This window comes from Spermophilus citellus, assembly GCF_964194105.1.
Source record: "Spermophilus citellus genome assembly, chromosome: 18".
NCBI lineage: Eukaryota > Metazoa > Chordata > Mammalia > Rodentia > Sciuridae > Spermophilus > Spermophilus citellus.
Window position 1 is genome coordinate 10,892,743 of NC_138200.1, and position 25,781 is coordinate 10,918,523.

The window sequence follows — 25,781 nt, forward strand, 5'->3', positions numbered from 1 at the left end:
GACCCATCCTCCACTTGGAGAGTGCTGGGTGGGTCCTCCAGGACACACATGTGGGCAGAACTCTCCTACTGGCTCAGGCCCCCTGCCTAAGCAGGCCTCACTGGGTTCTGGAACACAGCTGCCAGCTTAGTGTGCTTCAAAGTGGGGTTTGAAGGCCCTGCACCAACCCACAGATGACACACAGCCAGGTGAAGGGCATTAAATAACATTTGCTTTTATTTCACTAGAGAAAACCAGCAGCATCACAGCTTGAGTCCTGTGCCCCACCCCCTCCCTGTCCCCTATTCTTCTGCCTAATGTCGGTAATGGGGGCTTCGGGACCGAGACCTTGAGCGCCTGCAGAGAGAAGTGCAATAGTGGGTAGGGGTGGGGGTCGGCAGGTCAGGACGCAGCCTTGCTGTGAGCATGTGCAGCAATGCCTGGACTGGGTGGTCTCCCGATCAATCAATGATGCCAGCACCCCCCACTCTAGGTTGCAGGATGGGGGAATAAGGGTGATACCTCCCACCCAAGTACAAGAAAGTAATTTCCCAGCCAGTGGAGGGTTGCCCTAGGGAGCCAGGCAGACTGCCTTACCTTCTGGAAGAGCTGTATTCTCGACCTAGAAAGGAAAGGATGGGTGGAGACTAAGCCCCTGCCCAGGGCCAAGGACGCCTCCCTGACCCGGAATGGGGTCCTTAAGGCGGCTATTCCCAACTGAGGTGACCAATGCTTCCTGCAGTCCACCAGGGTGCTGCAGACATGCTGTCTGCAGCCATCACCTGTGTCCACATTCAAGCTCGCACCTCAAAAATACCACTTTATAGATGGTGAATGGGAATGTGCCGCAGTCTTTGGTGTGATCCTGCCTGGCACTTGTTTTTATTTCACTATGAGGTTTGGGCTGCTCCAAGGGTTCAGTGATCCTCCTGCCTCATACAACTGAGTAACCAGGATGATAAGTGCCACTGTACTGGGCTAACATTTTTTGGTGGTGGGGACTAAACCTAAGGACACTTGACCACTGAGCTACGTCCCAATCCATGTTTTATCTTAAGACAGGGTCTCAATAAATTGCTGAGACGGGCCTTGAACTTGGAATCCTGCCTCAGCCTCTAGAGTCACTGGGATTACAGGCATGTGCAACCATGCCCAGCTCTTCTTTTTTTTTTTAACACCCCAGAGCCCTCCAGCCTTGAAAGTAGCCTAGCTCTTCCAAATGACAAATAGGTGCACTCACTGTAGCGAGGGGAGGGCGAGCGACTCTGCCGGCTGTACTGGCGCTCCCACTCTTCTCGCTCCTTCTCCCGACGTTCCCGCTCTCTGCAGGGAGAAAGTGGAGGCAACCAGGGGGTGAGGTGAGCACCTGCTGTGAACACCAGTCATGTGACACCTGAGTCAAATACAGCCCTAAACCAAGGGGGCAGGTACTGCTGTCCCCACCTGGAAATGGACACTGGCTGGCAGTCAGGACTGGAGTTCCAGGGGGCCCTGGCAAGGAAAGCCTGGTCAAATACACCCAAGGTAGGCCAGACAGTTTGCTATCATTTCCATCACACTCTGGGGACATGCACACCCTCTGAGTGGTCAGGACTGGCAACCAATGGTTGTGTTTATTGGGTACCATCTCCATGCCTGGCCCCAATCATGCCAAATCCTCCCAACAAGCCTATGTTGGGGTTGAGGATTCCTTCTCTATTTAGGAGATGGGTAAACAAGATCAAATGTGACAAAGGCCCACAGTACTGGGTGGCTAAGTGTGACAGACCCCAATCCCTGACAACCCTTCAACTTTTTCCCTTCAGTATTGGGGGTTGAACCACTGAACTATATCCCCAGCCCCACCCCCACACACACTTTTATTTGAGACAGAGCCTTGCGAAGTTGCCCAGGCTGGCCTTGAACTTGGGGTCCCATCTCAGCCTCCTGAGTATCTGGGGTTACAGGTGTGTGCCACCATGCCCAACTCTTCCTCCACTTGCTAATGGCAGCACAAAGCATCCTCTGAAGCTCAACACACAACAATGACAAAAATGGGAACAGCAGCAGCTCTGAGCATCAAGCATCAGGCCTTCCCACCCACCAGACACCGTGCTGAGCCCTGCAGGAGACCCCGTGGGCGTGGGAGCATCACTACCTCTGCCTACAGAGGAGGAAGTCCCACCTCAGACATGGGACACTGCTCACCCACAGACTCACAGCAACAACGGGATGGAACCACAACAACGGAGTCCCCTCTTTGCTGCACATACAGTGCTGCTGCTCAGAGGTAGCCTTGCTGCCCGAAGTTAGGGATTTATTTTTTGGGGGGGGGGTACTAGGGAATGAGCCCAGGGGCACTTTATCACTGAGTTGAGTTGTTTCCCAATTGTCCCCCTTTTGTTGAGACAGGGTTGTGCTAAATTGCTGAAGCTGGCTTCCAACTTACAATCCTCCTGTCCCAGCCTCTCGAGACACTGGGTTTACAGGTTTGCACCACCATGCCCACCTGCACCCCCAGTTCTGCCCATGGGTCCTAAGCAAGCCGAAGTCTTATGGACACTACCTCCTGGCCTGCCCAGAGAGGTAGACACTTTGGACTGTCCTACTTCAGAGTATCAAGTGAGGTTTTGAGAGAGTCCCAGGGCCACATGACCAGAGAGAAGCACAGCTGAAATTGATCAAGTCTGTGACCCAAGCTCAGAACTCCTGACCAGCACAACACTGCAGGAGAAGCAAGCAGAGGAGAAAAGCCCATCCCCAGCAGCAGGCCAGGTGACTGGCTAGCAGACTGGAGGCTTCAGTGAGACACATAGTGAGGGAGAAGGGCAGCAGGGCAGGGTGCTCTGGGTGGGACAGTCATGGAAGCCTGTGCAAGGTGAGGGGTTGGGGCATCAGGGGAGAACTGCCATGGGCCAAGAGGACAACAAAGGAGGCGATCTTGGACGATGTAGGGAGCAGAATGAGGGAGAGGAGCCAAAGGGCCAGGCACACCCTGTGGGCCAGGTGAGGGCCGACTTTCATCCACCCACAGAGGTTGGGCAGGGCTCCAGCCGGTGGCGGCAGGAGGCCGGGGTGGGGGGCAGCCTTACTTCATCCGGATCTTGCGGGCCATGGCGCGCAGCTCATCTTCCCGCTCCTACGGCAGAGCCAGCTGTGAGGCATGGCCAGGCAGCACCCACCTGAGCAGCACCCCACCCACGCCCTCCCCCTAACCTGGCGCTCATGCTCCTGCTGGATCATCTTCTCCTGAGCGGCCTTCTTATCCGCCTTAACTGCAGAAGGAAGGAGCATGGCTGAGGATTCCCTTGGAGTCCACCCTCCTACCCCACCAAGCGGGCTGGGCCCTCAGCACTGGGCAGTGGGGCAGGCACACAGCCTCCTCCCCAGGGGAGGGCAGGACGTACACTGCCTGTTCAGCGCCTTCTGCATCCTCAGCTTCAGCTTCTCCTGTGGCGTCAGCTTGGGCTGGGGGAGGGGGAGAAGAGGCAGGAGGGGTGGGTGTCCCAGAGCCCCCAACCCACCTCAGGCAAGAGCCTGGGACTTGTGGGGGAAGGGACAGGCTGTGAACACCTGCCACAAGGCTCTGAGAGGCTCAGGGACACTGGAGCCCCAATATACAGTGAGGCAGGGAGGGGACATGGTTTCTTGAAGGCAGATCCCTTGGCCCCCTCCCTCCTCAATCCCTGGGACGGGATCTCCCGGCCCACCCGGGCCCCCCTGCAGGCCCACCGGGCCCAGCTCTTGGGCACTGCTGCTGGCGGGAATTAGACGGGCGAGTTCCAAATTCTTACTGACTTTGGCAGCTCCTGTCTCTTTACCAGCGGCAGGTTCGGTCCTGGTGGGAGGAAGAAGTGGCAACTGCCACCTCTGACCCCACACCCCCAGCACAGCCCCCAGGAGCCAAGGTCATGACCTCAGATCCCACAGGGAGTGACCCTGTCCCCCTCTGACCCCAAAGGGACAGGTTCCCACCCCAAACACCTCCAAGGCAGAGCCTCCATGTGGCGGTGTCCTTAGACCAACCCTGGATGAGGGCCAGGTCCCACCCAGACCTCCGGGAGTAGGACCAAGTTCCCTTCAGAGGGAAGGGAGCTCCAGTCCCCACCTGAGGCTAGCAACCCTCTTCCCCAGCCCGATCCCTGCTCACTTTTTCAGCTTCTCGCCCACAGCAGGGGACGCTGCTGGCCGGGTCAGCTTCTCCCTTGGGGGCGATGGTGAGTGACTCTGGCTATGGCTGCGGCTGCGGCTACGGCTCTGGCTGGGGCTTCGGCTGTGACTGCGGGTCAGGCTTCGGCTGCGGGAAGGGCTGAGGGACCAGCTGCTGCGACTGCGGCTGCTACTGCGATGCCTGGGGCCCCGGCCACCCCGCCTATATCGGTCCCCTGAGCGGGAGCGGCTCCTAGGGTACAGTGGGGATAGGAGAACGGCTGTGAGGCTCCAGGAACCCTACGCACTCACCCCCTACCTGCACACCACCGGAGTCCACCTGCAAGGTCCTATATGTCCAGATGTGATCCTCTGCTTTATCCCAGAAACCCCAAGCTGTCCCCTGGTTACCCGCGGCCTCCAGCATCTGACTCGCTCCTTGTCCTCATTAGACACCCAGTTGTGACTTCTGGGGATGTAACCTATGGGTGGGCAGGACTGGGGCCCATACCATAACCATCCCAAGGTGGGGCACATAGTTTCCTAGGGTGTTCTCCTGCTACAGGGGGCGGGGGTGGGGTTGCACCAGTCTCCAGCACAGACCTGCAAGTTCAGGAGTGAGCATGCGCAGCCCTGTCACCTTCTGAGCAGGGGCTTGCCCTTAGGCTGGCATCAGTGTGACCAAGCCTTACTTCCCTCCTTCAGTCTTGCTCCTGTGGTTACCCTGGGTCAGACCACGTGGGATGACCTGCAAGCCAGTGCCAAGCCACACAAGCCTGCTCTGCCAGGGCCATCCTGATTTTTTTTGTGTGTTTTTTTTGTGGTACAGGGGATCAAACCTGGCATAACACATGCTAGGCAAGTGTCTACTATTGATCTAAATTTCCACCCTTTCTTCATTTTTTTATTTTGTGATGGTCTAAGCCACGGAGGCTAGCCTTGAACTTGCAATACTCCTGCCTTAGCCACCCCAGTAGCTGGGATTACAGGCATGCACCACTGTGTCCAATCCATCATGGGTATTTACAAAGTTAATATTTTTGTAAACACCAAGAAAATAAGAGTTTTAAAAATCTAGACTCGGTTGTGGCTCAGCGGTAGAGCGCTCGCCTAGCATGTGCAAGGTGTTGGGTTCAAAGCCTCAGCACCACATAAAAATAAATAATAGGGGCTGGGGATGTGGCTCAAGCGGTAGCGCGCTCGCCTGCCATGCATGAGGCCCAGGTTCGATTCTCAGCACCACATACAAACAAAGATGTTGTGTCTGCCGAAAAAAACTAAAAAATAAATATAAAAAATTCTCTCTCTCTCTCTCTCAAAATAAATAAAAATAAATAATAAAGTTTTTTTTCAATGAAAAGTAGCTGTTTTTATTATTTTTGTTAGAACATGACAATAATAAAGGTTTTTTTTTTTTTTTTTTTTAAATCCAGACTCAGCCAGGCACATTTGGTGCACACCTATAATCCTAGCAACACAGGAGGCTGAGGCAGGAGGATCACAAGTTCAAAGCCAGCCTTGACAACTTAGTGGGACCTGGTCTCAAAATAAAAAGTAAAAATGGCTGGGGATGTGACTCAGTGGTTAAGCACCCTTGGGTTCAATCTGCAGTACCAAAAAATAGTAAATAAATAAATATCCAGACTCTCAACTTCTCTTGAAAAACTGAACACTTGGCAACACCAGGCTTGCTTCTGGGGTCCAGAGCCCACCAAGGGAACACAAGCTGCCAGAACACCAGGGGCGCCTGCACAAAGCTGACGGTGCAGTCGACTCTACAACGCAGGCAATAACACTGATGATAGTCACAGCTCGTACCCAGGGCTAGGCCCTGCTCTGAGTGCTCTACTCAGCTCATTTGTCAAATTTCTGCAAAAGTCAAGGAGGTGAATGCCTTCCTGGCTCTGTTCTGCTGATGAAGAAGGCAGGACCCCAGAGTTCATCAATAGGCGGGTCCCCACCAGGCAGCCCTCCTCCCCCCACCATTCTCACTGTCTAAATCAGACTTCTCACCGTGTAAGGGGACTGGCAGGGGAAGGATGCTCTGATCCCTGGTGACTATTTCCTCAACAGGCTTCAGTGCTGCTTGAAACCTTACCTCCTCCACAAAGGGAGCCCTAGTTTTTCTGCCTCCTTCCCCAGCTGCACCCACACATGCAGCAACGCCTCCCCACTTTCCTGGGTCCCGCACTGCAAGTTGCAGGAAACACTGGGGCATCCATGACTTCTGCTCCCAGGGCATGGGCACTCCTAACAGCAGTGACAGAGGCACATGGTGATGTCTCTGCCCCACTGTCTTTGGCCTGGCGCCCCCTGAACAGAGCAGGCACCTAGGCCTCTCCCTACAAACCCAGAGCTTCCTAAGAAAGAACAGTGGCCTGTGCCTGACCCCTCAGACTGACCAGGTCCCCCAAGCCTGGCCTCCCTGGGATGCGGAACCATGCCGCTTGTCTGCCCCCACATACACATGACCTCACTCACCTGCTTCTGCGCCGGGGCCCATAACCTCCGCGCCGGGTTGGCGAACGTGAGTAGCGGTGTCCATCTCTGGAGCCCCCACCTGAGTGTCGCCGGCCACGGCTGCGAGACCGGGAGTAGCGCCGGGAACGGGATCGGGAACGGGACCAGGAGCGGGAGCGGGAGCGGGCATGGCGGCTGGAGCGGTAGTAGCCCCCACCGCGGCGGGAGCGGGAACTGGAACGGGAACTGGAGCGGGAGCTGGAGGTCCTCGAGGCAGAAGAGGAGGAGGAAGAGGAGGAGGACCGCCGGCTGCAGGCGAGGCACGGAGGGCCAGTCAGCATGGGCCTGGGCTGGGGCCCCCCTCTGCCCCAGGGCCCTCCCACGACGGCCAGGGCATAGGGCGGGCAACGTGAGCGTTACCGACCGGGCGCTGGCATTGCGTCCCGGTGCGGGGCCGCCAGGCTGAGGGGGCGCAGGGGGCTTCCCTGTGGCGGCCCCTGATGCGGCAGCAGCAGCAGCGGCTGCAGCTGCCTCCTCATCGCTGCCCCCAAAACTGGTGATGAAGGTGATCTTCTCCTCCCTGCCTGGGCTCGGGGAGCGCGAGCGGGAGCGGGACTCGGAGCTGGACTCTGAGGGGGACCTGCAGGCAGACAGGAAGAAGGGTTCAGGGGCCCAGGCTTCTCCAGCCTGCTATCCAGTGAGGAGACAGCACAAGGGAAATGACGGCCCCAGGCACAGAGAAGGATGGAAAGGGTGGAAGGGACGAGGAGATGGCCACCTGTGAGGACGCCACCACCACAGAACGCTTAAAAAAAAAGAAATGCCAGAAAATTTCTGGCATTATGTGGCTATTAAAAATGGATGACGGGGACTGGGGATAGAGCTCAGTTGGTGGAGTGCCTGCCTTGCATGCACAAGGCCCTGGGTTCAATCCCCAGCACCACACGACCGGGGCTGGGGATGTGGCTCAAGTGGTAGCTCGCTTGCCTGGCATGCGTGAGGCACTGGGTTTTATCCTCAGCACCACATAAAAATAAATAAAATAAAGGCATTCTGTCGGGCTGGGGATGTGGCTCAAACGATAGCGTGCTCGCCTGGCATGCGTGCAGCCCAGGTTCGATCCTCAGCACCACATACCAACAAAGATGTTGTGTCTGCCAAAAACTACAAAAAAATAAATATTGAAAAATTCTCTCTCTCTCTCGCTCTTAAAAAAAAAAAAAAGGCATTCTGTCCATCTACAACACACACACACACAGATTAGCAAAAAAAAAAAAAAAAAGAAAGAAAAAGAAAAGAAAAAGGATGAGCTTGCTGGGTGTGGTGGCACAGGCCTGTAATCCCAGCAGCTTGGGAAGCTGAGAGTAGGATCTCAAGTTCAAAGCTAGGCTCAGCAACTTAGCGAGGCCCCAAGCAACTCAGAAAGACTGCCTCAAAAACTAAAAAGGGCTGAAGATATGGCTCCATGGTTAAGTGCTTCTGGGTTCAATTCCTGGTACAAAAAAAAAAAAAAAAAGGATGAAGCTAGGCACAGAGACACACACGCCTATAATCCCTGTGACCAGGAGGTTGAGACAGGAGTATCAGAACCAGCCTTGGTAAGTTCCAGGTTAGTCTGGGCAACTGAGACCCTGTCTCAAAAAATAAAAACAATTAGGAATGAAGCTCAGTAGTAGAGCATCCCTGGGTTTCATCCCCAGTCCAGCCTCCCCCCCCCCCCCAACACACACAATGAAACCAGGTGGTGCACCCTATAGTTCAGCTACTCTGGCCACCTTAGCAAGGCCCTGTCTCAAAATAAATAAAAAGGACTGGATAAAGAGCTCAGTGATGGAGCATTTGCCTACCATGTAGGAGGGGTAGGGTTCCACCTATCCCCAGCACCACAAAAAGACAAAAGATGGAAGGAGCAGATCTTTTTTTTTTTTTTTGGTGGGAGGTAGTGGGGGTTGAACCCAGGTGTGCTTAACCACTGAGCCACATGGCTAAGGCTAGGGGCTGGGGTTGTGGCTCAGTGGTAAAGTGTTTGCCTAGCATGTGTGAGGCACTGGGTTTGATCCTCAGCACCACATAAAAATAAATAAAGATACTGCATGTTCATCTACAACTAAATAAATATTTAAAAAAAAATTGTTGAGGTTGGCTTTGAACTTGCAGTCCTCTTGCCTCAGCTTACTGAGCCACTGGGATTACAGGTGTGGGATGAACAGACCTTTGTATTTCTCCTGAAAGTTCTTCTCAATAGAGATAGATGGGTGAAGAGCAAGGTCTAAAATAAGTGCAGCCTAATTCCATTGTAAAAAATACAGAGTGTGTGCAGCCCTGGTCGGTCTTTGATCTCACAGAAAGCCAAAAGCGCCTCGGCTCACTGAGCCTGCCTCAGTCCCTGAGGAAGACCCCATCCTTACTCCCACTCTGAATGCAACTGGACTTTACAGAGCTGCAGGAGACAAAGGAAGTGGGGTGAGACAGACCTGTCCCCCAGGCCCTGCCCAGGCCACACCGTAGACAAGCACACAGGCTTAGCCACTGCTATTCCTATTAGTATTTCTGAGAGTTGAGATTAAAGAGACACTTGATTTCTGAGTCACATCTTTCTGCCATGTTTGACTGTGTTTACCACAAAACTATTATGTTTAAATAAAAAATTTAAGGAAATTCAAATAAAAAAAAAAAAAGGGAAAACACAAAAATGTTACAGAGCCATGAACCCTCACAGAGTAAGCCATGCAGTTTGTGACTAGAGGTTGGCCTTCAAGGGGTTTCCTACTGGCCTGCCTCACCTCCGTGCCCTCCATCAGAGGGGGCTGAATGGTGCCCCTCCCTGGACGGTGGGAACTTACCGCTTATAGGGGTCGTAGGTGGGGCTGTCCCGGCGTGCATAGCTATGGAGAGAAGGGGGTAGGAGTGAGGGCAGGTGATCTAAACAGGCACAGTACCAGGCTTAGTCCCAAGTCTCAGTATACAAGGCCAGGGAGCTGGCATAGTGAGGGGGCTTCTCCCTAGGTTATGAGTCTGGCCCTGGTTCCTCCATCTATCCCCACATCAGATCTGAGTGCCAGGGCCCAACCCCCCAACAACATCTCAGATCCTCCCTGACTCCAAGCAATAGGGACCTCAATAGCCCTGGCCCTGCTTTGTCTCCTGACCTGAGTCTAGAAGGGTCCCTCCTTCCCATCCCACATCCATAATTTCAAGGAGGTCCTGACTTATTGATAAGAATGATAAGACTGAAACAGCCGAGTTTTAATTGCGAACTATATGCCAGGCACTAAGTGATGAATATAGATTATTTTGGTGGCTCCCCGTAACAACTCTGATCATTCACTTTTTGCAGCCGAGGAAACTCAGGCCCAAGAGATGAAGTCACCTGTCTCATGTCACAAGGCTCATAAATGAAGGGAGCTAGCATCCAATCCCAGGCCCATGACCCTAAGCCTGTGCTTTACCCATGATACTGACATGTGCCCCTGTGCTGATGACGGTGATGGTGAGAATCAATTCCATTTTTTTTGGTACTGAGGATTGAACCCAGGGCCACTTAACCACTGAGCCACATCCCAGCCCCTTTTTGTACTTTTATGAGCGACAGGGTCTCACTGAATTTCTTAGGGCCTTGCTAAGTTGCTGAGGCTGGCTTTGAACTCAAAATCCTCCTGCCTCAGCCTCCTGAGCCACTGGGATTACAGGTGTATACAACTATGCCCAGCTCAGCACCATCCTTTGATGAACACTTTCCACACTAAACCCTGAGCCACAACATGTCATTCACCTCTTGCAGCCACACTCAAACACTGGCTTCAACAGATGTGTGGCAAGAGGCATGAGTCTGCCTGGGGCTCCTAGGCCTACCACATAGACCCCCATGCCCAACTGCTCTATTCAAAACTGCCCCAAGACCTCCATGTGGGTACTGGCCCAATCCTCTCTCCTGGAAAGTAATAGCCACCATTTTCCAAAGGAGAACGCAGGCTTAGAGAAGGGAGTTGCTTATCCAACTATTGACTGAGGAGGTGGCTAGGCTCCAGAACTGAGCAGGATCTAGAGTCCTGCCCGTATCTCCTAGCTCAGGCCTCAATTCTACCAGCTATCCGTAGCAGCAGCCTGATATCAACTTTCAACTGGCTCCTGGGGAATATGGCAAGAGCCCCAAGTCCAGCCAGGTGAGGGGAGCAGCTGAACAAGTGTCCACATGCCCCTCAAAGTCATTCCTGCCACTAAAACCTTCACCTCAGGCCTTTCAATACCCCCCAGGAATAGATCCAAGTCTGTCTCCAGAGAGCCTTCCTGGACCTGCCCTGCCCCCTCCTCCCTGCAGGCTCCAAGACTAATGCTGGTGGGGTGTGTGAGAGGCGAGGGGAGACGCCCTACCTGGGTGGGCTGATCTTGCGACCCCTCAGCCGCTTTTCCCGGAACTCTCTCCGCTGGCGCCGGGAACGACGGCCCTGGGCAGGGGCATGCCAGACTGGTGAGGAGTGTGCACTCCTTGAGACACACCTGTCCCCTTCACCCTGGCCCTGACCTCACCGAGTACATGGCTTTCTCCTCCTCAAGGGCCTTGGCATGTTTGATGGCCTCTGCCTCCTCCTTATCTTTCCGAAGCATCCTGCAGAGGGGAATGAGAATTCCCACGGAGGGGACAGGTCATAGGGGAGCTGGCCCTCACAAAGGCTTCAGTGAAAGCGAGGGCCCATGCCCTCCGGTGGTGCCTGCTCTCCCATCAACATAACTTACTGAGCACCTCCTATGTGCCCAGTGCTGGCTTAGGCACCAAGATTCCCCTCTGTGGGCTGGCACACTAGGGAAGAAGGGACAGTGACCATAGGAATACAGACCACAGTCCCTATGATGGCACCAAGCTTGACAGGAAACATGGATCACAGGAGGGGACAGGAAGGGACAGGATCCGGACAGGGGTAGCTACACATTGCAGTGGAGAGACTGGGAAGCCTCATAGAGAACATGACATCTGAGAGGAACCTGGGAAGCAGGCTGTGCAGATGCCAGGCAGGGTGAAGAGCAGAGTAAATGGCAGATGGACGGGCCCATGGTCAGATGGCCTCAGGCCTCTGCGAAGTGAGAGGCCACAGAGACGGGGCAGAAGCAATAAGCAGAGTGGAAGGACCTGGGGTAAGGGAGGGGACAGAGGACCAGACAGGTAAGGCCTTGTGGCAGAGGCGAGGATGCTGGCTGCTCCTGAGTGGGGTGGGAGTCACAAAAGGCTCTGGACAGAGATGCCGTGTTTAGACCTGGGTTTACTCAATTTGTAGTTCACTGCTCCATTCCTCAGGATGAAAGCAGAGCTCGGCCCAGGTATGGCCCAAGGACAGGCTCAGCAGCAATGGCTGAGGGACTGACCCAGTGAATGAAGCCACTCTACCAGGGGGTGCCGTACACCAGGCTACGAACCGGGGCAGCTTCAACGGGCAGATTTACCCTGGGGCATGTCAAAAAGGGTTACTGAGCATGTCAAGCTAAGTAATTCTGGGTGCAGACTCTGTTTCTGCAGAGCTGTGTCATAAGTACCCAACCCTTAGGCTCAGGAGCAAACAGTTGTTAGTACCTGGGATACGGACAGAGAGAAACCAGGCTGGGATCCAAACGGTAGGGTGGTGTCGGCAACAGGCCTCACCTGACAAAGTCCCCATCAGCCATGCCATAGGTTGTGGCCTGTTTGTTGAGATCTGCCACCTGCTCCTGGTTCAGTTCATCCACATCCACCTCCACGTCTGCACCAAGAGAAAGGCTGTCAGGAGCCAAGGCCAAGTGAGAGGACAGGAAGGAGGGGCAGTGCCCCGTGAAGAAGGATGGACAGGGAGCCACCAGCCTGCAGGAACTGGCAGGGAGGGGCTGGCTCAGCTCAGCTCAGCTCAGCTCCCCCAGGCTGGCCTGGGGATTGGCCAGAAGCCAACAAACACACAGTAGACAGTGGGGGCTGGGGAAACAGAACTGGGAGGTCGCAGGTGGGTGGGTGGATGGATGAGTGAGGTGCGGAGGAAGGAGAGCAGGGGGACGGACATGGCGGAGGAGACAGGGTGAGCAGGAGGCAGGGTGTGGGTGGAAGGTATTTAGGAGCTGGGTGGGTGACAAACACATGGAAGGAAGGAGGAAGGACTTAGACGTCTGGCTCTGCCCAAGAATAAACACACAGGCGGCCGGCAGGGTGCAGGCCAGGCTGAGAGGGCTGGGACAGGTGGGAGGTCAGCTTGCTGTTATTAGGTGGGAGGGGAACCTGCCAGGGCCTGGAGTGGATGGGCCAACAGATGCTGGGGGATGAGGGGCGGCTCTGTCCAAGGATGAACGCTTGTTTTCCAGAGGAAAAAGAGAATAGGAAAGAAAGGCAGGGAGAAGCCCACCCCGGGGAAGACAGTGGAACCTACACCTGGATGGGGAGCACACCGTAAGAACAGTGTCCTAGACACAGGAAGCCAGAGAAGCACAGAGGGGGCTGGGAGCAAAGGTATGGGTGACACAAGGATGAGCAGGAGGCGGGAGTGTCCTGGATCAGGGAGAGGACAAGAGGGCTCTTAAGCAGGGGTGTCCCAGAGAGGGTAAGGGACAAGACACAAAAACGATGCCCAGGGACTGTGGGTGGGGAGGGCAGAGAGGGGACCCCACCGATGTCGGGGATGACCTCATCTTCATCCGAGTTGCTCTCCTCCTCGGCCGGGGACTCTTCCTCCTCGGGTTTCTCTGCTACCTTCTCTACCTCAGCCACGGTGCTGTCCTCATAGGTGTAACCAATGGAAGCCTTCTTTTCTGCCAGCCTGGGATGGGGGACCTTGTGAGCCGGGGCAATGCCCAGCAGAGAAAAGGGCCACGGAAGGCCCTGCACACTGGCCTCTCAAGTTCCATAGCACCCTCTGGTCAGCCTAGGCTGCATGTCCCTTCCTACCCACCCCTCCAGGCTGAGTCTCCAGCCTTGCCCACATTGGGTCATTATTACCAGGGGATAGGATTGTCTCCCTGACTAGACCAAGAGTCCGTGAGGATAGGGCCCAAGGAACAGCAGGCGCCTTGTGAGGGCCCATGGTTGAATTCATCTAGTCAGTATTCCCTGCCACCATTCAGTGCCAGCCTTATCCTGAAAGGGTCACGAGTGAGGTCAGAGACTTCTGGAAGCACCCAGTGCAGCCCCATGAAAACTCTTTGATGGAAAAAGTAGCAGTGCTCAGGAACCAGGGGAACCTCAGGGGCAGGAGGGAAGGAACAGCTGAGGGCGGCACCTCCATGGAGCCAGGCTTTCAACTACCATGAAGGGACAAAGCAGGAGCCACCCTGGAGGGGGACAGCCTCTGGCAGGGCCAAGCAAATGTGCAGGCAGAGGGCAAGGAGGACAACAGGACTGCCCACAGCTGTTGTGGAGAGATGCCCACCCCGGAGGCTGTGTCAGCTAGGGCCTCTGTCCTCCAGGCCAGTCCTTGAGGGACACCACTCTGAGACCAGCTCTCCAGAGTGCCATCAGCTACTGCTGACAACGGCAGGCAGCAGGACAGCGCACTGTTGAGCCTGATTTCCTGCACCCCTCACAGCTCCTGTTCACAGAGGAGCACATCAGACTCCAAGGGGACACCCTCCCTTGTGCTTGACCCCCAGGGCTGCCCCCGACCCTACTGAAGCAGCAAGAAAGAAAGCCTCTGGCAAACCCTGTCCCTTAGCCACTGCTTCCTCTTCTACACCTTGACTGAGCACGAGCACCTACTGTGTGCCGAGTGTTGTCCTCGACTTTGGTGAGACTGTGATGCAGAAGATGGAAGAGGCTGAGCCTGGTGGGGCTCGAAGCCCTCCTTGCTCCCCCAACCCTGCAGCACCCCAACCCTGACTCACTTCTTCTTCTCGTCCTCACTGGGTCTCTGGAGACCTCCGTACAACTCGTCAATGTAAATCTGGTACAGGCACTGCTCCTCTGAGACTGCAGCAAGCAAGATACAGGGTATCAGGCGGGGTGGAGGATGCTGGGGAGTCCAGGGGGCCGCTAGAATGCAGTGGGGTGCAGGAGGGCAGGGGCAACCCAAGTGTAGCCAAGGGCAGAGTCACCTCCAGATAATCACACCCCTCTGGTGGGACATAGCAACAATATAGCCCTGGTTATACCACTAACTTGCTGTGCAACTATGGTTAAGTGACCTAACCCCACTGTGCCTCAATTTACTTTTCCGTAAGGCAGAGCGAGCACTTTGGACCTGGACACTGCTACCATTATTACAGTTATGAAGGCCTCTGGCTGGACCTTGCTCTCCTGAATGCTAGAAGTTACTTGGACCCCACAGACCATTCCACTGGGTAGTGCCTCCCCATGGTTCAGCTTAAGTGTGGTTTGGAATGATCCAGGCACTCCTTCGCCCCCCAACATCCTCCTCCTCCGGGAGCTCCACAACATACCAGCCTTTCCTATCCCCCTGCCCCAGACTCACTGTGGGAGCCTGGGTGAGTACTTCCTTCCCTCCGCAGGCTTTGGCTATTCTATCTGGGGAGCAGCACGGCCCTGCTGTGCTCTAGCATACCTTCCCACTCCTGCCCCCTCTACACAGCCCGGGAGAGGGCCCTGCTGACCTGCCTCCTTTGAGCGCCATGGCCCGCCCAGCCCCAGCCACATGGGCTGTCTCCTCCAGTGCCCACCCCAAGCCACTGTGCCCAGCCTGGAGCCCTGCACGGCCCCTCACCTCCCTGGGAAGCACCTTCTATCCCTCACTGACCATGCCAGTCAAACCCTGTCCTACCTTTCCTCAGAGAACAGCGTGCTATCTGCTATAACATCACCTTAGTCTGTCCTTACCACCACTTCTGTGCCTATGCTGCTGCTCCCTCTCCCCTATTAGGCTCCTGACCCCAGAACGACACCAGCCAGTCCCAGGTGCCCTGTTCTGGAATTAAATGAGTGAATGCAGAGACAAAGCGAAAGAAATCACACCTCCAAGAACCCACATGACCTCAGGTGATGGTAAAAATGACAATAACAGTGACAGATTCCCCTGATTCCGAGGCCTCAGTGACTTCTAGCACTTTGCCAACTTCTGAACACCTCAGAAACAAACAAGGGAGCAAAGCCCCCTGTGGAGCCTGGTGTGTGGGCCTACAGCTGGGCCTGACCCGCCAGCCCTCCAGGTAAGGGACTGGTGTGGACAAACCAAGCAGAGGGCTCAGGGAGACCAAGAGGGGAACCTCCGGTACTTTGTGGGATATGGGCAGGGAGCTCTCCATTGGGAGGCAGCGGTGGTCAACAACGCAGGGAGAACCCCAGCTCCTCAGACACCACTCAGCCTCAACATCCTGTTGTAAAGTGGAATGCCACCCCGACCCAACCCTGCTGGTGACTGTGCAGGGATAACAGATAATAGGGACAAAAAAACACAAGTCTGCTGGGTGCCACGTCCCCAGGCAGCCCAGAAGAAGAAGCAGCTGCCTCCCCAAGCCTCTGCTTTTACACAATAAAAGGGTAACAGTGGTAAGGCTGGCTTTGGAGAATTCTGGATGTCTACGGACACCTGGCAAACTGCCGAATGCTGTCTGATAAGTCATTTAAAACAAGGCGAAATTTCCTCTTCTGTTCTGACAATCTCACGGATTCAAGCAAGGAAAAATACACATGTGCTTGCTATTTTTCCCATTTCTTCTTTTAAAGAAAAAAAAAAAGAATATAGAATCGGAGCATAAGGAATGTGGCGGTGACTTTGGCAGGTATGTCTGATTCAGCTGACATCCTCTGGGCCAATCCAGAGACAAAGGCCTGGAGACAGAGTAAGCCTCTGACAGAGCTATGACCAGAACAGCAGGTCATTTAGTAGAAAGTACCTGGATGCTTTTCTTCCCAAACTTGTTTAGGTCTTCCAGTCTCCAGGGACCCCCCACTCCCCACTCCCTGCCCAAATCACTCACTGCCAGCAAAGTCGTTCTGCACCAGGCCTCGGTAGCGCTCGTAGTTACATTTCCGCTCGTCTGACTCCTGTTCCGGGGAGCTTTGGGGAGGTCAAGATCTTGAGATCAGAGGGAGGATCCCACCAAGCCAGCAGGAAGAGGGACGAAGCACCCAGGCTCAGGGAGGGGAGAGTGCTCCTCCCCACCTGCACGCTTCCTTCCTAGGAAGGTGACAGGCAGGCTGGGGCAAGGACACGTGCTGCTGGTTCCTCAGGCAACCCCTTGGGGAGGCAGCTTACATGGTGGTGAGCAGTGGGGGGGTGTAGTCGGGGATGTGGTCCAGGTGGGCACGGACATCAAAGCGGTCAATCATGTTGTTGGTGTCCCCCTGCCAGGGCATCCTGAAGAGGGGAGGATGAGAGCAGGGAAGCAAAGAGCTCAGGGGCCACTGGACACAAGCACTTGCTCCCTGCCACCTGGTGCTTGAAAGCCTGGCCTGCTGCCCCTGATACCCATAGGGTGACCTTTACCCTCACTCCCAGCTCTTAGTCCCTGATGCTGCAAAGCACTCTGAAACTACAGTCAGGCTCCTGGAACCTTGAAGAAACCACCATCTGACTGCCCAGGGGGAGAATGGGGCTCCATTTCTCAGGACCAAGCAACAGCAGAGAACATAAGCCAGGTACTAAAGGCTACTTGAGGAGCCTGTCACCCTGCACCCCACTCTGGCAACCTACCTTCTTTCTGCTTCCTCTGAGCCTCTGGCCTGGTCCCACCCATCCCCTTCTAAGTCCAGCTAGGGCCACCATCCCAACCCCACATGCTCCCTCACTGTCACCTTCACTCTCCTGCCTGAGTTCCCAAAGGCCTGTCTATATCCCAGAATCTCTGCCGCTGACTCCACACCACCTCCTAGTTCCTTCTGATGCCCAGTCCCCAGTCACAGACATACTCCTGCCCCCACGGCAGCCTCACATGTTAACCGGGCTCTCTGCGGCCAGGGCCACTGCAGAATCCAGATGCACCTTGCAGGCTCGGCCATGCACCTGCAGGAACTGGGCTGGGTCCTTCTTCTGCATGGGGTAGACAGAACAGAGGTCACCACCCAGTGAACTTCAGGTCCCATCCCTATAATCAAGTCGAGGGGTGACCTGGCCTCTAATGTCAAATGGGCCACACCTCAGAGGCAAACCAACCTGCAGAGCAGCAACAGCTTAACTAACGGGGCCACCTAACCCTAGAACAGGGCACCAGTTCCTTCCTAGACAGTGGTGAGGGATCTGAACTCTGGACCAATCTTCTGCACAGACAGTACTGACATGCCCCTGCCTAGAATATTACACACCCCTAGCCCCAGCAACTCTTCATCTCCCAGGTGTGAGCACTTCAGCCTGGGCCAGAGTAACAAGACTGGGAAACAGAAGAAGATGACCAACATCCTTAGTCACCAGGGAAATACCAATCAAAACCACAAGGTAGTACTTCACGCACTAGGAAAGCTGAAATTAAAAAGACAAAAACAAGTACTGACACAAATGTGGAGAAATTCGATTCCTCAAAAGGGTAAGCGGGGCTGGGGCACAGCTTGGTGGAGAAACACTTGCCTAGCATGTGTGAGGCCCTGCATTCAACCCAGGACCACAAAAACAAAAAAGAAAAAGTTAAATAAAGAATTACCATATGACCCAGCAATTCTGCTTCTAGATACATACCCAAAAGAAGAGAAAACAGGTACTCCAATATTTGTACTCTGATGTTCACATCAGCATTATTCATAAAAGGAAGAAGGTGAAGGCAATCTAAAATGTCCATCAATGAGTGAAAAACAAAATGGGGTATGTCCACACAGTACAAGAGCACTCGGCCACCTGAACAGAGGCACTGACGCCCTTGAGAGCACTGGGCTAAGGAAAAAGCCCATCACAAAAGGCCACACACCCCAGGACTCCACTTACATGACACGTCCAGAACAGGCAAACCAGAGACAGAGGAGACGCGTAGCTGCCTAGAGCTGGCAGTAGGGAGCGAGGGGACAGGCTGCTGTGGGGCAGGCTTGCTCTCTGGGGTGAAGGAACTTTGCTAAGCGCTGAGGTACTGCTGGTTGCACAACGCACACCAGAAGGCACTGAGACAGCTGCACGCTCGACACCAGGGACCCGTGTGGTACAGGACTTCCTCAACAGAACACCGCGACAAGGGAGAATGTCCCAAGTCCATGGCCCTCCAGTCTGAGCCCTGGTCCAAGGTCACAAGTCCAAGTCATCACAACAATGACAGGAAAGGGAGAAGTCTAGCAGCAGCAGCACCCACCGCTCACTGCTAAGTTTCCTCAAGGCTACAGCCCATGCCAGCCTCCTGGCATGCCTGCACTCCCCCTCACCAGCCTCGGCTGCTCCCTCACTTACTCCGGGTCTCCCTCGAGAGTCTTCCTGACACCCTGTCTACACCGCTTCTTCAGCCCCCGTTATTTACTCTATCCCCTTAACCCACATTCTCCTCACGCATCTGCCCCCACCCGCCTCCCACACCAGCACAGGTACCAGCACCAGCTCCTGGGAGGCAGGGATCTGTTTGTTCACTGCTTTGTCCCCAGGGCCAGGCCCACAGGACACTCAGGAGCACAGAATAAGGAAGGGAGAGCTAATCCTCACCTAGAGAGGAGACCAAGCCACTCAGCTCAAGAACAAGCACCTGCCCCAAGTTTCCAAGGCGTCCTCTCCTTATGGTTCCCCTCTCAGCAAACAGCAGGCACATCCTGCGACTGCAGAGCTGAGGGCATCTGAGGACTACAGCTGACAGCGGCTAGGTTGGCTCTGCACTCACTCTGCACCAGGCACCATGTCAGCTCCCAATTCCACACCAAAAGAGACTAAGGCGGGACACGCTCAAGACCAGCTGGGCAGCACTGCTGGACTCCAACCCTCACCCTGTGCATCACCTGCTCCTGTAATTCCTCAGGTCAGGCCACGAGCACATCCAGCTCCCTCCGCCCCGGCAGGCCTAAGACCCAGAGCTGAATGCGCTCTTGGGGCTGCTCCAGGCCAATGGCCCAGTTCCCACAGCCAAGACTCAAGGACACCATATGGAATCTGGCAAGTGAGGAAAAAACCCTGACGAGATCAGTATCACAAAAGTAAAAAACACTGATTTCTGGGAATAAAATTCCAGAGTCTGGGGCCTGGCTCTGCTGGCAAATTCTGGAAGTCAATGAACCATATTAAAAGACAGGCACTGAGGGGCTGGGGATGTGGCTCAAGCGGTAGCGCACCCGCCTGGCATGCGTGCGGCCCAGGTTCGATCCTCAGCACCACATACCAACAAAGATGTTGTGTCCGCCGAAAACTGAAAAATAAATATTAAAAATTCTCTTTCTCTCTCTCTCTCTCTAAAAAAAAAAAAAAAAAGACAGGCACTGAGCTGAGCACCGTTTTACATTTTCTCAGTCAACCAGGGAGAAATACCAGATGAGGAAAGTGGGGCTCAGAGCAGAGACCCACATGCCTAGGCCACAGAAGCAATAAGAACTTGGTTTTGAACCCAGACGGGCATGACTCCAACATTAACTCCTTAATTTTCACTTTTTTTCTCAAATTTTAGAGTAACTTTGTTATTGTTGTAAAAAGCACATAATTAAAGCACAAAAATCTACCCCCCTTTTTTTCTTTTGCCAGGGTCAGAACACGGGCTACACATATGCTAAGCAAGCCTCTACCACTGAGCTACATCCTCAACCCTTTCTATTTTTGATTTTGAGACAGGATCTCACTCTGTCGCCCAGGCTGGTCTTGAATTCCTGAGCTCAAGCAATCCTCCTGCTTTAGCCTCCTGGGTAGCTGGAACTACAGGTGTGTGCTACCATGGCTGGCTTAAATTTTTATTTTTATTTTATTTTTTTGTGGTGGCAGGGATGGAACCCAGGGCCTTGTCCATATTCTGAATACAACCGAGCCCTTAAACATTTAAGTGTACAGTACAATGGTATTAACTAAATGCACTTACGTGCTAACTATGCAAACCTCTAAATCTTTCTCAACCTGCAAAACTAAAACTCTGTACCCTCTGAACTCCCCTTTCCCCACCTCTAACCATCATTCTTTTTTCTGTTTCTAAGTGTCTGACTGTTTTAGTTACCTCTGTGAATGGAATCCTGCAGTACTGTCTTTTTTTGACTAGATCATTTTGCTTAGCACTTAGCATAATGTCCACAAGGTAGCAAATGGAAAGGATTAATTTTATAAACACGAATAATATTCCATTGTAAGTACATACATCAAAATGTCTTTATCCAATCATCCACCAACAGACAGTTAGGTTGCGTTCACCTCTTGGCTGTTGTAAATAATGCTATAACATTATTTACAATAGCACTCGGCCATGTGAGCTACTGGTGCACAAACGTCTCTTCATGACCCAAAATCCAAGCTGGGGCTGCAGCTCAGTGGTAGAATACATGCCAAGCATGCATGAGGCATCTTCAGTATCAAAAAAAAGGTCTGGGTAGAGCACCCATGATTCAATCCCCAGTACCAAAAAGGAAAAAAAAAAATCTAAACCCCTCATTTTTTTAGGAGGTGCTTCAGGGATCAACCAGGGTCTTATGCACAGTAGACAAGCACATTACCATTGAATTACCCTGCCAACTTGCCAAAATCTACTTTCTTTTTGCTCAGCTCGAGAACTAGCACCTGCCCCAAGTTTCCAAGACGTCTCCTTGTTTTTGTGGTCCTGGGGATTGAACCCAGAGGCACTTAACCACTGAGCCATATCCCCAGCCTTTTTTATTTTTACTTTAAGACAAAGTTTTATTAAAATGCTGAGACTGGCTTTGAATTTTCGATCCTCCTGCCTCAGCCTCCTGAGTTACTGGGATTACAGGCATGTACCACTGCACCCATCCCAAAATCTACTCTGAATCATTAAGACTACCCTGCTTCTAGGATCTGGTGGGGTCAGAGGAGTTCACTCATTCACTTGCTAACTCAACTTTTTTGTCAGGCACCAATATGTAGCAGGCCCTATGCTAGGGCACAGCAATGACTGAGATGACCTCGGCCCTGCCCTCCTGGTTCACAGTGCAGTGTGGGACACAGACCTGTTCCACACAGAAATGACCTAGCATGTGCAGTGCAGCCTAGGGGAATGCTGACCCAGCCTGGGGAGCCAGCCTGGACCTTCCTACAGCTGGCTATCTGTTTATCTCCCATTTTCATGTCAACAGAGGACTTTGTTTCTTTAATCAAACCACTGACTAAAGAGCAATGACAGAACCAGAGTCAGGTACAAACTGAAATAGGGAGAGAGGAGGCACCAAGGACAAATCAGGAAGAGAGAAAGCAGCTGTGTCCAGACACACTCCTTCAGCCCATCAGCCACCCTCAGTTTCTTCACAGATGCCCTTCAGCCTCTTCTCTCAGCCCAAGAAGATGGGGGGCCTGCGTAAGCAGCCCATCCCCTCCTCAAAGCAGCCACCAGCCACTGGCCAGCCCTCTCCCACAGCCTGGCAGCACACTTCTGAATGCAGATCACGTTCCTGTGCAGGGACACTGGCTGCTTGTACAGGCCTGTACCACAAAGCACCCCACAAATACTTGTTTCAGAGCTCTCCCAGTCTAGCAGCGGGGGCTGCCACCACCACTGTCCTGAGGGGAATCGAGCTAGGAGGCACCTTGCTAAGAAGGAAGCCCAGAATCCCAGGCCTCCTGAGTTTTCTTTCCTCTCTGCCACCCCTTGGCCTGGATCAAAATTCCAGCTCTATGTTACCACTCTATCACAATTACTGTTACTCACAGTAAGAGGTAATATTTACTGGACAGTGGTTCCTCTAGGCAGGCTCACACTCAGATGTCTACATGGCCAACACTAAGAAATCTGCAAGAGAGCTGTGTGCCACCACGCCTGGTTTTTTTTTTCCTTCTTTTTCTGGGCAGTACTGAGGACAAGGGTCCATGCCCTGCCATCAGTCACATTCAAGTTATTCTGGTACCACTAGAGATGGTCTTTCTCACCCAGTGGATCCTTCCTGGGTGACATAGCAAGCAAGGAGCTCTTGAAGCTTCCTGTTCTCTGCAGAATGGGATAAGAGCAACCTGCATTGATCTCTGAGTATCTGTGAGATTCAAAAACATCCACACAGATAGGGGCAGTGGCACACACCTGTAATCCCGGCAATTCAGGTGGCTAAGGCAGGAGGATCACAAGCTTTAGGCCAGCCTGGGCAACTTAGCAAGACCTTGTCTCAAAATAAAAATAAAAAGGAGGGGCTGGGGATGTGGCTCAAGCGGTAGCGCGCTCGCCTGGCGTGCGTGCGGCCCGGGTTCGATCCTCAGCACCACATACCAACAAAGATGTTGTGTCTGCCGAGAACTAAGAAAAAAATAAATAAACATTAAAAATTCTCTCTCTCTCACTCTCTCTTTAAAAAAAAAATAAATAAATAAAATAAAAAGGGCTGAAATGTAAGCTCAGTGATAAGAGTACTGCTGGGTTCAATACCCAGTACAAAAAAAAAAAAAAAAAAAAAAAAAAAATCCACACATCTAAAACCCTCCCTGGTGCCAAAGAAGGGGCAATTAAGTGGCAACTACTATTGTTAATACTGTTTTCTTTGTCTGTTCTTTCAAGCCACATTTGCTAGGTCCAAACTTGGGATGTAAATGTGATCCAAAAATACCTAGTTCCAATCTCAAAAAGTTGGGGGTGTGTATATGTATACATTCATAAATATGCTTTATATTATATATACATTTCAAATGTGTTACATTCCACAAAGGAGGACAGTGGACTATGATGGCATTTATAGGGGACACCTAACTCAGTTTGAGGATCAAGATAAGACTTCCCTGAAGAATGAGATCTAATAATGAACAGAAGTTAACCTGGATGGGAAGAGGTCATGCAAAGGTCCTGTGGTCAGAACCCTTAGGCAAATGACAGAATGGCAAGGAGGCCACGATGGCTTAAGAAAAGTAATGAGGCAGAATGCAGTGGCATGAGTATAGAGGTCGGAGCAAAAGCCAGCCCATGGTGGGCAGGGGTGTAACTAAGTGGTACAGTGTTTGATTAGCATACACAAGGCCCAGGGCTCCATCCCCAGCACTGAGGGGGAGTGGGGGGGTGTCACACTCTAAAGGCTGTGGTGAGGAGCTTGAACACTAGGGAGCCAAGAAAGATTTCTGAGCAAGGGACAAAGTTAGCTTTGTGCTTTAGAGAGATTTTCCTGAGGGGGTGCACACCTGTGATCCAGGCAACACAGGAAACGGAGGCAGGAGGCCTCAGCAACTTAATGAAAGCCTGTCTCAAAAATAAAAAGGACTGAGGATATAGCTCAGCAATAAAGCACCCCTCAGTTCAAGCCCACTGCCAAACAAAAAAACAAAACAAACAAATAAACAAAAACACCTCTCTGGCCCTCTAAAGATGGTGGAAGAGAGAGAACCAGAAGCTAGGAGAACAAGAGGAGGCCGCACAGTGACACAGAGTGTCTATGCAAAATCATCTAACAGAATTGAACCTGGTAAACAGGCCCATTTCAAGCTGGGGACCCAAGGACAAGCAGGAGTTAAACAGTGAGGGGAGGAATTACAGGCCAAGGCCCTGTGGTGGCAGAAGTGGAAAAAGGCCAATGGCACTGTCCAAGAAGAAGCGGAGAGGCCAGTAGAGGCCAGACCACAAGGGCTTTGTAGGTCAAGACATGGAGTTTGTTTTTCTTTTTTCTCCAAAAGCAACTGAAGCATCAAACAGGAGAGGGAAGTGGTCAGATGTCACTTAGTGAATACTGATGGCATGGCTTCTCTGTACCAAACCAAACCTCAAGAGTGGTGAGCACTCTAGAGTCCCAGGAACACAGCAATACACAACACAGATGACGTTGCAGAGGCAGTCTTGTGTCTGCACTGCTCAGTGTTACAAAGTCCTCCCTTCTTCCTGCCAATGCCACATCTGCACTCAGAGGCTGCCCCAAACTGTGTGCTATCACACATACATCCTCAGGCCCTCCCTGTTGATCCTGCTCAAGAAACAATGAGGGGGGCTGGGGCTGAGTGGTAGAGCACATGTCTAGCATGTGTGAGGCACTGGGTTCGAGTCTCAGCATCACATATAATAAAATAAAGGTCCATGAACAACCAAATTTTACCTGGATGACCAGGGCTCCACCCACCAGAGAATCTCCCACCCCAGACAAAAGGTGGGACACTCACAATCTTTTCATAGTATTCCCGCCTCCGTTCTGCCCGCTTCTTGTAGTCAACCATCATGCCTCGAAGCTTCCGCTCATGCTTCCGAGCCTCGTGCCACATTGTGGTGAGGCCAAGCCTGAGGCCTCAACCTAGGGGACGAGGGGATGAGGAGTGTCAGATGGGCAGAACCAGTCAACTAACAAGTGGTGCCATGTCTCAGCTTAGGGGGAAGAGAAGTGAGGCCGGGATCTGCGGGCCTGATGCTCAAGTGTATCCTTGACAGCTCGGACCCAGGAGCTTGAGCATTCTGAAAGCGCCTTAGGTGACTGGTGAGAGCATCTCAGGGAAGGAGTGTCCTAGATTCCATGCGCAGAGTGGGGATGAAAGGTTGTGGAACGGAATGTCTGAGGCAGACCCCGAGCAGCTAGGGCTGATGCCCAGGGGAAGAGGTGAAGGGCTCTGACCTGAAAGGGCTCTGAGAGGGGCCACCCGTGGGGCTGGGTGCAGGGACGGGCTTGCAAGTGATATGGACGAAAGCAGGCGAAATTTCACCGGAATATTAGCATGGCGGGCAGGCGGGGGTCGAGGACAGGTGAAGGGCGTGGATGGACGATGCTGCTGGAGGGAGGGGGGAACGTGGGGTCTGCTCAGAGAGAGTAGGGCTGAGGGGTAAAGAAGGGCTGTGTGGAGGGAGAGGAATCCAGGTAAAATGCCTGGAAGGAGGTGGCTGCCGGGAGAGGGTGGGCCAAGTCGGGGTCAGTGTGTGTGGACAGGGGCGGAGCCCACGAGTGGCGACTGAGCTTGTGGCCCGGGTCAGGGCCGAGTCGGACGACGCGAATCGGGCCCCCGTCCGGCCAGGGGCGCGGCCTGACGTCCAGTCAGGACGAAGGGGTTGCGGGCAGAGAGGGCCGTCGGAGCACAGGCCCGGCGGGACCCCACAGCGCCACCAGGAGAGCCCGAGACCGGGGGACAGCTAGGCTGACGCCGCCCGAAAGCCAAGGTGGTCGGGGCCCGACGCCTGCACTCACCGGCTGGTCGCCGCCTCCCACTCCTGCGCTCGCGCGCGGCCCGCACCGGAAACGGAAATGGGGAGCCGTGCAAAGGGGTGGGGGTACGTCGTGAACGCACTTCCGCCGGCGCTGGGGCGGGCGCGCCCTGGGTGGGCGGGGCCTGGAAGCGGCA

General features: G+C 53.5%; 1 protein-coding gene across 5 annotated transcripts; it reads right to left on the reverse strand.

Moving 5' to 3' along the window:
• Nucleotides 1-191: 191 nt before the first annotated feature.
• Nucleotides 192-25,720, reverse strand: CLASRP (CLK4 associating serine/arginine rich protein). Of its 5 annotated transcripts, XM_081273061.1 has the most exons (22): nucleotides 25,628-25,720; nucleotides 24,621-24,748; nucleotides 17,398-17,495; nucleotides 16,722-16,823; nucleotides 16,444-16,523; nucleotides 14,395-14,479; nucleotides 13,186-13,334; nucleotides 12,200-12,296; nucleotides 11,095-11,173; nucleotides 10,939-11,012; nucleotides 9,411-9,452; nucleotides 6,992-7,207; nucleotides 6,589-6,876; nucleotides 4,109-4,360; nucleotides 3,757-3,796; nucleotides 3,366-3,426; nucleotides 3,175-3,233; nucleotides 3,051-3,097; nucleotides 1,423-1,470; nucleotides 1,220-1,302; nucleotides 577-601; nucleotides 192-336 (listed from the first exon to the last, which is right to left on the reverse strand). In XM_081273061.1, exons 2-22 carry the CDS (start codon nucleotides 24,717-24,719, stop codon nucleotides 294-296), a joined length of 2,067 nt encoding a protein of 688 aa, XP_081129187.1. In that variant the 5' UTR covers nucleotides 24,720-24,748; nucleotides 25,628-25,720; the 3' UTR covers nucleotides 192-293. The 5 variants fall into 5 exon arrangements, 3 of the variants coding, with proteins under 3 accessions (XP_081129187.1, XP_081129188.1, XP_081129189.1); XM_081273062.1 differs by lacking the exon at nucleotides 1,423-1,470; XR_014019538.1 differs by lacking the exons at nucleotides 192-336; nucleotides 577-601; nucleotides 1,423-1,470 and having other exon boundaries at nucleotides 1,272-1,302; nucleotides 3,753-3,796; nucleotides 25,628-25,719.
• Nucleotides 25,721-25,781: the final 61 nt, after the last annotated feature.